Source organism: Phocoena phocoena, chromosome 6, assembly GCF_963924675.1.
Source record: "Phocoena phocoena chromosome 6, mPhoPho1.1, whole genome shotgun sequence".
Classification (NCBI taxonomy): domain Eukaryota; kingdom Metazoa; phylum Chordata; class Mammalia; order Artiodactyla; family Phocoenidae; genus Phocoena; species Phocoena phocoena.
Window position 1 is genome coordinate 81,085,921 of NC_089224.1, and position 12,266 is coordinate 81,098,186.

At 49.7% G+C, this 12,266-nt stretch overlaps 1 protein-coding gene across 1 annotated transcript; it reads left to right on the forward strand.

Annotated features, from left to right (window-relative positions):
* Positions 1–214: 214 nt before the first annotated feature.
* On the forward strand, positions 215–1,766 carry ALDH1B1 (aldehyde dehydrogenase 1 family member B1). The gene is given in 3 exon segments (XM_065878839.1): positions 215–245; positions 248–955; positions 958–1,766. Coding segments are annotated over 3 exon segments (1,548 nt in total).
* Positions 1,767–12,266: the final 10,500 nt, after the last annotated feature.

Sequence of the window (12,266 nt, forward strand, 5' to 3'; positions counted from 1 at the left end):
AGAGGTGAAGGAGTGAGCAAGAGGCTAGATCGGACATGATAGAATTGAACCAGAGAGTTCTTCAGGGCTTCTGTAGCCCTTATGATCCATGTTTTCAGAGGTGACACCCCTTTATGCTAGAATCTTGGAACATCTGAGCTGATGGGCCTTTGGGGGACCCCTGCTTCCCTCTCCGTGTTCACCCTGGCTCCTGTCCCTCTCCAGAGCACTCAGCATGCTGCGCTTCCTGGTGCCCCGGCTCTTTGCCTGGGCCGTCTGGCCACCCCGTACTCCTCAGCAGCAGCCCTCCCCAGCCCCATCCCGAACCCAGACATCCGCTACAACCAGCTGTTCATCAACAATGAGTGGCAAGATGCGGTCAGCAAGAAGACCTTCCCAACAGTCAACCCTGCCACGGGGGAGGTCATCGGCCACGTGGCTGAAGGGGACCAGGCTGACGTGGATCGGGCGGTGAAAGCAGCCCGGGAGGCCTTCCAACTGGGGTCTCCATGGCGCCGGATGGATGCCTCAGAGCGGGGCCGGCTGCTGAACCCCCTGGCTGACCTAGTGGAGCGGGACCGTGTCTACTTGGCCTCACTGGAGACCCTGGACAATGGGAAGCCTTTCCAGGAGTCTTATTTCTTGGACCTGGATGAGGTCATCAAGGTATACCGGTACTTTGCGGGCTGGGCTGACAAGTGGCATGGCGAGACCATCCCCATGGATGGCGAGCATTTCTGCTTCACTTGGCACGAGCCTATTGGCGTCTGTGGCCAGATAATCCCGTGGAACTTCCCCTTGGTCATGCAGGGCTGGAAGCTGGCCCCGGCACTTGCCACGGGCAACACTGTGGTCATGAAGGTGGCAGAGCAGACCCCCCTTTCTGCCCTGTACTTGGCCTCCCTCGTCAAAGAGGCGGGCTTTCCCCCTGGGGTGGTAAACATCGTCACAGGCTATGGCCCCACAGCAGGAGCGGCCATGCCCATCACATGGATATCGACAAAGTTGCCTTCACTGGCTCCACCGAGGTGGGCCACCTGATCCAGAAGGCGGCTGGCGATTCCAACCTCAAGAGAGTCACCCTGGAGCTGGGTGGGAAGAGCCCGAGCATTGTGTTGGCCGATGCCGACATGGACCACGCCGTGGAGCAGTGCCATGAAGCCCTGTTCTTCAACATGGGTCAGTGCTGCTGTGCCGGTTCCCGGACCTTCGTTGAAGAATCCATCTATGATGAGTTTCTCGAGAGAACTGTGGAAAAAGCTAAGCAGAGGAAAGTTGGGAACCCCTTTGAGCTGGACACCCAGCAGGGGCCCCAGGTGGACAAGGAACAGTTTGAACGAATCCTGGGCTACATCCAGCTTGGCCAGAAGGAGGGGGCAAAACTTCTGTGCGGTGGGGAGCCTTTTGGAGAGCAAGGCTTCTTCATCAAGCCCACGGTCTTTGGTGGTGTGCAGGATGACATGAGGATTGCCAAGGAAGAGATCTTCGGGCCTGTGCAGCCTCTGTTCAAGTTCAGGAAGGTGGAGGAGGTGATTGAGAGGGCCAACAACACCAGGTATGGCTTGGCCGCTGCTGTGTTCACCCAGGACCTGGACAAAGCCATGTACTTCACACAGGCACTCCAAGCTGGGACGGTGTGGGTAAACACCTACAACATTGTCACCTGCCACACGCCATTTGGAGGCTTTATGGAATCTGGCAATGGAAGGGAGCTGGGGGAGGATGGGCTTAAGGCCTACACAGAGGTGAAGACAGTCACCCTCAAGGTTCCTCAGAAGAACTCGTAAGAACGGCTGCCAGGGAGCGCCAACTCTAGTCCCAGGATGCCAATACCACCTACCAGTGGTTGCCAAACAGTTTTTTAGCCACGGACCCCCTTTATTTGTTCCAGGTGAACACTTAGAGGGAACCTCAACAAATAAAGCAATTAAAATGAGAGCTGCTCTAGTTAAAGCAGGGATGGGGGCTGGGCTCAGCCCCGACCAGCACTCCAGCCCCCTTGGTGGCCCTGTGTTACTTCCATGAAACCTTAGGGAAGTTGAATGAAACCTTAGGAGTCTCTGAAAGACAGATTAAGAAACACTGATCCAGACCATGGCTCTCAGTTCTTCTTACTGATCCAAGGACTTCCCGGTAGATTTAACTGATGTCTTAGTGGGTAGACTCATCTCAGACATGGGATTGGAAGGCATTAGGAGTTTTAAGCTAGACCCCATAATCTTGGCCCCATTCTTCAGTGACGTACCCTAAAAATCAAGGCTGCTTTTCTTTTTCTAAGTACCAGTTGCTGACTGGTTTGACTGCTTGCATTGCTTCATTTTGCTACTGATTGTCCTTAATTTGAGGGAAGGGGTAGACAGAAAATGCATTTATATAACCATTCACTTAAAATAAGCTCAAACAGGGGCTTCCCTGGTGGCGCTGTGGTTGAGAGTCTGCCTGCCGATGCAGGGGACACGGGTTCGAGCCCTGGTCTGTGAAGATCCCACATGCTGTGGAGCAACTAAGCCCGTGCGCCACAGCTACTGAGCCTGCGCGTCTGGAGCCTGTGCTCCGCAACAAGAGAGGCCGCAATAGTGAGAGGCCTGTGCACTGCGATGAAGAGTGGCCCCAGCTTGCCGCAACTAGAGAAAGCCCTCGCACAGAAGCGAGGACCCAACACAGCCATAAATAAATTAATTAATTAAAAAAATAAAATAAAATAAAAAAGCTCAAACAGCTCTAATGTCCATCAGCTAATGAGTGGATAAACAAAATGTTTCTATGGAATATTTCTTATACTGTTCAGCCTTAAAAAGGAAAGAAGTACTGACACATGCTACAATGTGGGTGAATCTTGAAAGCATTATGCTAAGTGAAAGAAACCAGACGTACAAGGCTACGTATTGTATGATTCCCTTTATATGAAATATCCAGAATAAGCAAGTCCATAGAGACAGAAAGTATACTAGTGGTTGCCAGGGGCTGGGGGAGGACGGAATGGGGAATAGCTGCTAATGGCTATAGGATTTCTTTTGGGGAGGTTTTGAAATGTTCTGGAGTTAGTGTTGATAGTTGTACAACTTTGTGAATATACCAAAACACACTGAATTACATACTTTAAAAGGGTGAATGTTATGATAAGTGAATTAATTTCAGTTAAACTCACACATTCCGTTTGCAAATCCATTTTGTATCAATATTCTTTTGCTGCTGAACATTTTACAGAGCCTTGGGGATGGAAGGGACCCCGATAGTCAGAAGTCCCCTCCATAGTATTTCTAGTTTTGATTTTGTTTTCTCTCACCTGAGTGACAAAGTGCAACTTGAAGACCCACAGAGCAAAGTGCTAGGTCCTGCCTAGAACCAGTTTATTTCAGCTCTCATTTCAAGGCTTCTGCTGGCATTGTCCCTCCAACCCTCACCAATACACACCAGCCCTCAAGCCAAGCTCAGCGTCAGGGCCATCCTGACACACTAGGGTTTGGGGAATTTCAAACCTGAGAGTTCAGTCCGTTTGTTGTTAGTCTCACAACTCCATTCCACAGCTGATGGGAGTGCGACCAGGTCAGCCAGACCCCGATTCAGAAACAGAATGCTGATCCTCTCTCTCCTTGTCTTCCATCTTTCTAGACCATGCTGCTCGTGACTCACCATACTTTTAGGTCCACTCAGCCTTGTGAATGCACCCCCCGACCCCGTCATCTCTTTAACACCCCATTATCTCACCTAGGCATTGAAACGATTTTGTTCAGTATCTTACCTTGGAGTTGGCCTGAAACTGCTTCCTGAGGACTCAGGGTCTGTTTGGTCCCTTCATCTCGCCTTCCTAGGATCTCCTTTCTACACCATTTGTCTAAGGCTGGGGTGACCCTGACTGCCCCCTCAAAGTGCACATTTTACCTAGTTTTCTTGGAGGCTATTGGCACTTTCCACCATGGCCAAAGTTTCTCGTGAAGTAGGGAAATGAGTGAGTGGGTGGATGTGTCAGTGGGGCCTCTAATGATTAACATGCAACATCTCAATGTTTTAACAAATTCATTCCTCATTTGCTTCTCAATACTTCTAAACCGGACTTCCCTGGTGGCGCGGCAGTTAAGAATCCGCCTGCCAATGCAAGGGACACGGGTTCAAGCCCTGGTCCAGGAAGATCCCACATGCCACGGAGCAACAAAGCCCGTGCACCACAGCTACTGAGCCTACACTCTAGAGCCCACGAGCCACAACTGCTGAGCCCGTGTGCCACAACTACTGAGCCTGTGCTCTAGGGCCTGCGTGCTGCAACTACTGAGCCCGCGAGCCACAACTACTGAGCCTGTGTGCCACAACTACTGAAGTCCGCATGCCTAGAGCCTGTGCTCCACAACAAGAGAAGCCACCGCAATGAGAAGCCTGTGCGCCACAATGAAGAGTAGCCCCCGCTCGCCACAACTAGAGAAAGCCCGCGCACAGCAACCAAGACCCAACACAGCCAAAAGTAAATAAGTAAAAAATAAGTAAATTTTTAAAAAAATTTCTAAACCAAAGAGGAGTTTTGTAGAGGGTGTCCCAGTATGGGGTGGGACTGGAAAAGGATAATCTTCTAGGTCCCTCATTTCAGTCCCTAAGATTCTGAGACTGAGGAGTCAAATAGGTCAGATTCCCAATCAGCTCAGCCCCCAAAATCCCTCTGTTCTCATCACCATTGCTCTGAATGCGGGGAAGTGTGAGCAGGGAGGCTGAACCGGGCATCATTACTGAGTGTGGACACTGCCTGCATGATGACTTCACTTGGTCATAGACGTTGCAATTCCGGGGCATCCACCCATTCGACAAACTTATACCAAGCACTTAGTTTGTCAGTCTCTATGCCTTACATGCCTTTGAAGTCTCACAATAATCCTGTCAAGGAGGCAGTGGGGTTACCCTTTTTTTCAGAGGAGGAAAGAGAAGCTGAGAGGTTTCGTATGCAGCTCATTTGGAGTAATTTTCCCATGTGCCTACACTATGGGCCAGGAGGAAGGTGTGATACTGTGATTTATAATGAGACATATATATTTGGTCTTCATGCATTTCTGGCACAGCTCCTAAAACCCTTGGAATTTCCTAAGTGATGAGAGTGATAAAGGTGTTTTTTGTTATGTTAATGAAGTGACTTTTGGGCCTTGTCCGTCAGAAGCACAGGTAACAACTTGGACTTGTGACTGGCCTCTGAAGCGGGGGTGGGGGGGTGTCGGGACGACGACGACGAGGACGACGACGACGACGACGGACGGACGACAACAGTCTAGTAAGACTGACCCCTAAATGGGATTTGACACTGTCTCTGGGTAGTGTCAGAATTGAGTTGAATTCTACTACCTGATTGTGTCTGAGAATTGCTTGTTGGTATGGGGGAACCCCCTTCTGAGCAGCACACACTTTGGAATTGGGTCCAGGAGACAGGGGAGGGGGAGGCAAACTAAGAGCACATATAATCAAACCCTGAAGCCTGGAGAGCCCACAGCAATGCCAAACAATCCCAAACACCCAACCTCTTTGCTGGAGCCGTCAGGCTGCTGCTCCATCACCCAGATGCCAGGCCACTTAAGAACTTCAGTTTGGGTTGGCTGTATTCTGGGTGTGAGGCTGCCCTCTGGTGGCCACTTTGTTAATTAATTTGAAGGCTAAGGTGCTGGCTCTAGGCAAGTTGTAGGGAAACAGAATTGAATGAGGCCGTCCCTGTCCTGCAGGGGCTCATGGTCTGGCAGGGTGATAATTACAGACCAAGGTGAAAAGTGCTGTGATAAGTAGAAGTACAGAGACTGTAAGCTCACAGAAAGAAATAATATTAAGCACCCACAATGTATGTAAGGCGCCTACAATAATGTTTGCTATATCATTTAGTGCTTCTGATTACCCTCAAGGCACTTATTATTATCTTTCCATGCTTGATAAATAAACATGGAAGCCCAGCCATGTTCAGCTAGTAAGTGGAGCCAGGACTCAAATTCAGGTCTTCTGTCTTCTGCACCCAGCTCAGCCCAAAGGAAAGGCCCAATGGCAGGAGCATGGGATTCTGCAGCATGAAAAGGAGGTAATCTGGCACAGGGATGCAGGAAGGGTATTCCTGGGAGAGGAAAGGGCACGGAGTCTGTGAGAAAGCACGGAGGGTGCAAGGAATGGTGTGAGGAAGGGAGAGACCTGGGAGGAGGCAGGGACTGGATGGGGAAGGGCCCTTACCCCTACGAGGAAGGCCGTGTGTTGTCCAGCCACGAGGGTTTCAAGGGAAAGTGATTGGGTCATATTTTGGTTCCTAAAGCTGGCTCTGCTTCAATGTGCAGGATAGGTTGAGGGGTCAGCTTGGTGTGAGAGCCCACTCGGGACACTGCTGCCTATGCCAGGGATGCTGACCTGAACCAGGTGTGAGGATGGGTGGGAGATCCTGGGAGCCAAGAGGTGGGCTTTGGGGTGTGGTGACAGACTGCTTGCAAAAGGAGAGTGAAAGTTAGGGTGACCCTGAATTCCTTGCTGGGACAACAAAGTGGGTGGTCGTGCCCCCACTGGGAAAGGGAGCCTAGCTGGAGGAGCAGGTTTGGGGACAAGGTAGTGAGTTTATTTATTTATTTGAGTGCTGGCTCTGTGCTGGGCAGTACTGTTGGTGCTGACGATACAGCAGGGAACTAAAGTCCTGCACATCCTCCCCGTCGGGGGGAGGCTGACCATAAGCAAAATAAATGAAATATTTAGTCTGTCAGATGGTTACGGTTATTAGGGAGAAGGGTCTGGGAAGGGGAATAGGGAATATGGGTGGGGTGGGGTAGGAATTGTTATCTTCAATAAGTGACAGACCATCTGAAGAGGTCCATCACTTAACAAAGGTCTCACTGAAGAGATGACAAAGGACTGAAAGAGGTGTGGAAATGGCAGGTGCAAAGGTCTGGAGGCTGAAGCACACCTGAGGTGTCCAGGGAGCTGGATGGAGCAAGCACTGGGGAGAGACAAGGACAGAGAAAAGGCAGGGCTGGGGGAGGGGCAGATGGTGAGAGCTTTGAAGGCCACTGTGCTGACTGGGGCCTTTACTCTGAACCGTGAAGGAACCAGAAGGGGAACAGGGCTGTAATGTGAGCTGACATGTTTTAAAAGGATCACTGGGTCTGCTGTGTTTTCAGCAGATTGCAGGGAGGGCAAGGATAGCTTGATCTTGATGATGCTGACAACAAGGGGCGGGTGGAGGATGAGAATTCTGTGAAAGGCAATAAGGAAAAGCAGGAGAACCTGGGAGAGAGGAGTCAAGAAGCCAAGGAAAGTGGGAACGGGAGGGAGCCACGGGTGGAATCAAGTGTTTCCAAGAGATCAAGTAAGAGGAGGCTGAAGCCATGGGGCTCCCTGGAGACCTTGGTAAGGGCAGGTTGTGTGCATGGGTGGGGGCAGAAGCCAGACTGCTGTGTGTTGAGAGCACCACTTAATTCCCCCAAGCCCCAGTGATCTGTACATTAATCCTAGATTGGAAGACCTTGGAAGGAAAGCAGGAAGGCACATTGTGAGGGCCTTTGAGAGCCCCTAGCCTCCCCATTCACTTAACTAGAGTGGACTGAGTGACCGTCCAAGGCCAAGGAACTCAGTGGGGTCAGAGCGTGGCCTGGATTACAGGTCTCTTGCCCCCAAACAAATGCTCTTCCCACGTGTATCAGGGTAACATTAGCTGCCACAACAAATAAACCCCCAAGTTTTCAGGGTTCAACACAACAGTGCCTTATTTCTTGCTTATTAGATAATCTAATGCAGGTGTGCTCAATCAGCACTTGTCCTCCGTGTGGAGATTCAGAAACACAGGTTCCTTCCATCTTGTGGCTCCACTGTCTACAGTACTTCTTGACCATTTTTATGTTACGTATTCCTCTGAGACGCTAGTGAAAGCTAATTTTTTTCACCAGGAATACACACATGCACATCCACACAAAATCTGGCACACTTTCAAGGGGCTCATAGACCCCATGCAGTCATCTATAGAATTCCTATGAGTCCACAGGCCCAGGTGAAAACCTGCTGCATGGGGCCTTAGAGACCTCATGTCCCCTGTTAGATGGGGAAGAAAGCACAGAAAAGGCACAGCTACTTCTTAAGGCCCTGGCATTGGCGTGGAATGCACTGCTTCCATGCCCAGCCGTTGGCAAAAACCATCTGACCCAACTGAGGTGCAGAAGGAAGCGGAAACGTAGTTATGGGGACACTTCCATGTTGTCCTCAAGTTTTGGAGGACAGCTCGCTCTGGCACACATAAGCACCTCTTTGCAGTTGTGCACAATGGTTAGAGTGTGTCTTACAAAGATGCTTTTAAAGCTTAATCCTCTTGTGGGCTGTTCCCTCCTACCTTCCAGCCTTACTCAATGCTGTTTCTTTCTCCTTCCTTCTTTCCTCTCCAAATTCAGCCCATTGTCTTGGAGCCTTGTTGGGGACCTACCTCCTCCAGGACGCTTTCTCTGACCATCTCCATCAAGTCATCTCTGGCCCCTTTGAGCTCATAGCACCCACCCTTCCTTTAGTCTTGCCTTGTGGAAGCTCTTGTTCGTTATCACAGGTCTGATTTTCTGTCCCACTAGGCTGTGTTTCCCGCAGACCCCCAGCATGTCTGATCTGACTCCCTGTGTCCTTGCCACTCAGCTCACAGCCCTCAGTATCCCCTAGAGAGTGGACGGTGCATGTCCGTTCATGCATGGGATCCTCAGGGCAGCAGGACAGGGCAGTGATGCTGACCTGCCTGGACTGATGAGGAAATGAAGGCTCCTAGAGTAGAGGCAAGTGCCCCAGACCCACAGACCATGGCAGGGTTTGACCTTGGTTCCGGGTCTTTCAACTCCAAATCTAATGCCTACTCTATCCCAGGGATGACTGCAGCACCTTCAGTAGCAGAGACAGGTCCAGCTCCAGGGCTGCTACTCCGGGGGCTGTGAGCAACAGTAGATCCCTCAGCACCGAGCAGTGCCTGGCGCCCAGTAGGTGCTCTGTAGATGTGTGTGGTGGGTGGATTTACCAATGGAGGTGAGAAAAGCTTCTGCTCCCTGCCTCCCATCCCCTAGCATTAATGATTTTTACTCTTCCCCTGACATCCAACCACTCCCTAATATCATGGGGGAGATTTAGGATAACAAAGAGACAGCCATAGTGAAAGGAGACACGGGTGCAGTCAGTGCTGAACTCAGAGGCAGTCATGACCGTAAAACAGTTCAGGCTCCAGGAGAGAGGTGTCGGCTTGAGCCGAGCGTGGGCAAGTGTGTCCACGTCTGCCCTGGATGATGGGCTCCCTGCGCTCCGAATTCGTTATTCGGCTGCAGACACCAGGGCACTTTAGTTTCCCTTAATTAATTAAAAGATCACATAATAATCATTCTCTGATTTCATGTTCAGGAGGCTCTGGCGAAGGCTGGGGATGAGGAAATTTATTAGAGGAGGCTGTTCACTGTCAACTGGTTTGCTCCTTCTTATTAATCTCGCCTGCATCGTCCACCTCTGGAGGAACGGAGAGGGCAATGTTTTTTAAAGACATGGGATTAATTTCACCCTAACACTTGAAGAAAAAAATCCATTTTGACTAAAAACTACCCTTTCTTGTTTAAGGTGGAAAGTGGATACCTTTGGGATTGAACACTAGCTTTTGGATTATCTTCCTCAAGCCTAGTTATAACCCAGTTGACAATAGAAGACTGAGATTCAGGCCCACCTCTTATAGCATCAGGTCCAACCTCTTCTGATGGCAGTTAGGGGTGTGGCCCAAAACTACCCCATTACCTGCCACTAGAGCTCTCAGCCACAACTGGTCACTACTCCCCATGCACAAACTACACTGCACTTCTCCACCCCTGCTCCTTTTACGTGCTACTTCCCTAGCCTGGAATCTCCCACATCACTCCAATCCCCAGCTCAGATGGCTCTCTTCTTCCAGGAAGTCTTCCTTGATCTCCCCCTACTCTGATCACAAAGCAGACACCTTGTGCTGTGTGGCAGGATGGCAACCTTGTCCCATGCATCCCCACTCAAGTCTCACCTGAGTGCAGGGCCCAGGTCCCACATACCTTCATATTGCCAGTGTCTGCACCCTTTGGCCTCTGGAGAATGCTATTCCGTGTGCATGTGGGGTAACAGAGGGCAGATCTAGGTGAATGAATTAAATAGTAGAATGCCTATACAGTGGGAGACACCAGTTCAGAGGGAGTTAGAAGGATCAGGCTGGCAGTAGATGATTAGTTAGGGCTGGTTAAAAATTGCAAGCAGGGTGACCAGGTACGACAGTAACCACAGCTCAGGTGTGAGAGGTAAGGACAATTCGGATGACAGTAGTTGATGTGGGCAAGCAAAAGAAGGGCAAGATGCATAACGGATGATGGAGAAGTATCAGTAGGACCTGGACCCACCTACAGCAGCGTTCCAAGGACAGAGACCACAAAGACTGTCCCTAAAAACATTTATTTTCAGAGTGCAGGGGTCCTGTGACATCATCACATCTATGAAAATAGGGTAGAAAACATAGGCTCTGAGGGCATCATGTTTCCAAATGATAAAAGCCACAGCGCACATTCGCTTAGCCTCTGAGAGGCCTTGGGGCTCTCCCAGGTGAAGAGTCTTTAGGTTGGAACAATCATGCTAACCTGCCTTTTTGGTTTTGGTGAAAACTTCAGACAGTGTAACATTTATTATTATTATTTTTTGTACATCATTACGATGCTACACCCAGCCTCCTGCAGGCTTGATGCTCAGCCGTGTCACCCCGGGGCTCCACCTACCCTGCTCATTGGGTCCACATCCAGCTCTCCAGATTTGACTGGGCAAGTTTGAGGTGATTCAACTGATTTCGCTGAATGTGCTTATTAGCAGATGCGTGATGTTCTACTGCCTTCTCTACAGTTCCCTATTCCTCTGACATGGTTTCACTAAGTCTCTTCCCAAGCCATCTCCCAACCACTCAAATCACAGAGGAATTAACTGCAGACTTGGATACGGAAATCACTGCCGTGGGGTTTGGGGGAGCCTAGTAGGGCGGGGACGCGAGCAGATCCCCTGGAAGGCCCAACCTCCAGCAGACAAGGACAGCTTCCCTTTTGATCAGGTTCAATTTTGACTTTATTTGAAGAAGGGGTTCCAACGTTTTTAAAGTTTGAAAACCACCCATCTAGTTTCGTTCCCTTATTCAAATGAGGAATCGAGGTCCAGAAGTGAAGGGGACTTTCTCAGGGTCACCCAGAAAGATAGGGGTGAATTCCCAAATGGACCTCATGTTTCTGGATTCCTGGGTCACCCTCCTGCTATGTACGTCAGGGTGATGCCACCCCAGCATTTCAGATGTGGAACAGCCAGGCTTAAAGGCAGAAAATGCAATTCCAGAAAGGACTCCAAAATGCAACGCCCAGTGTGAGTGGCTTGAGAGTGAGATGGACCTTAAGGAGAATCCCTGAAACCTGTGGAAATGGCAGCATCTTCCTTTCCATAGTTACGAGATTTTTCTGAGAAGCAGCACCATGGAGTGGAAAGGGTGCCAAAGAGGACCAGATGCCCTCAGCTCCTGTCCTTCTCAGAGGCTTTCAGGCCTCAGGCAAGCGCTTTACTCTCAGAGCCTGGTTTTCTTCATCTGTAAAGGGGGAGGGACATTAATGCTTATCCTGCCTGCCGTCCCAGAGATGGGAAGTGACCACAGACAGGACAGTGAAATTTAACAACTATCCATATGTGAGATCCCAATTCTGATTTTAAAAAATTTTAGTCACCTAGGGGGTCTATTTTTTTAGGCCAGATATTAAATATTCTCCTTTTTTCTTTCTTGATTAAAAGAAAAGAAAGAAAGCTTTATTTCTGGTTAAGGTCAAAACATCTCTAAGTAAAATGTATTCTACTACACTCTAATTCCACAGCCCAGAGAGAGCAGTTAACCCCATTTTTACAATTTGATGTCCAAAAGCCAGGTCTCCACTGCCAGCTTGGTTAGAGAATGCTGTGCTTGTTAATAAGTGGACATCTTGGTCCCCAGATGCCCAGCCAAGGGGCCCCTGAGTCTGGTTAAGTGTTCCATCTAGGACTAAGTCTCTTTAAAATGGGAAAGCAGCAGGAATAACAGCTGTCCACACCTTCATATGAAGCAATGGCATTTGTTTTTGAGGGAATATTATTTTTAAAAGAATGCTAAGACTATACTTCCCATATTTTTTCTGTAGGACCATCTTACTCCAGGATGGCAGTGTTTGAAGGGACATGGGTAACATCCAGTCCAAATACCACATTCACAGCTGAAGAGAACAAGGCTCAGAGAGGGAGGGACCTACCCAGTTCACACAGCAAAGTTAGAGAGGTCAGGCAGAGGA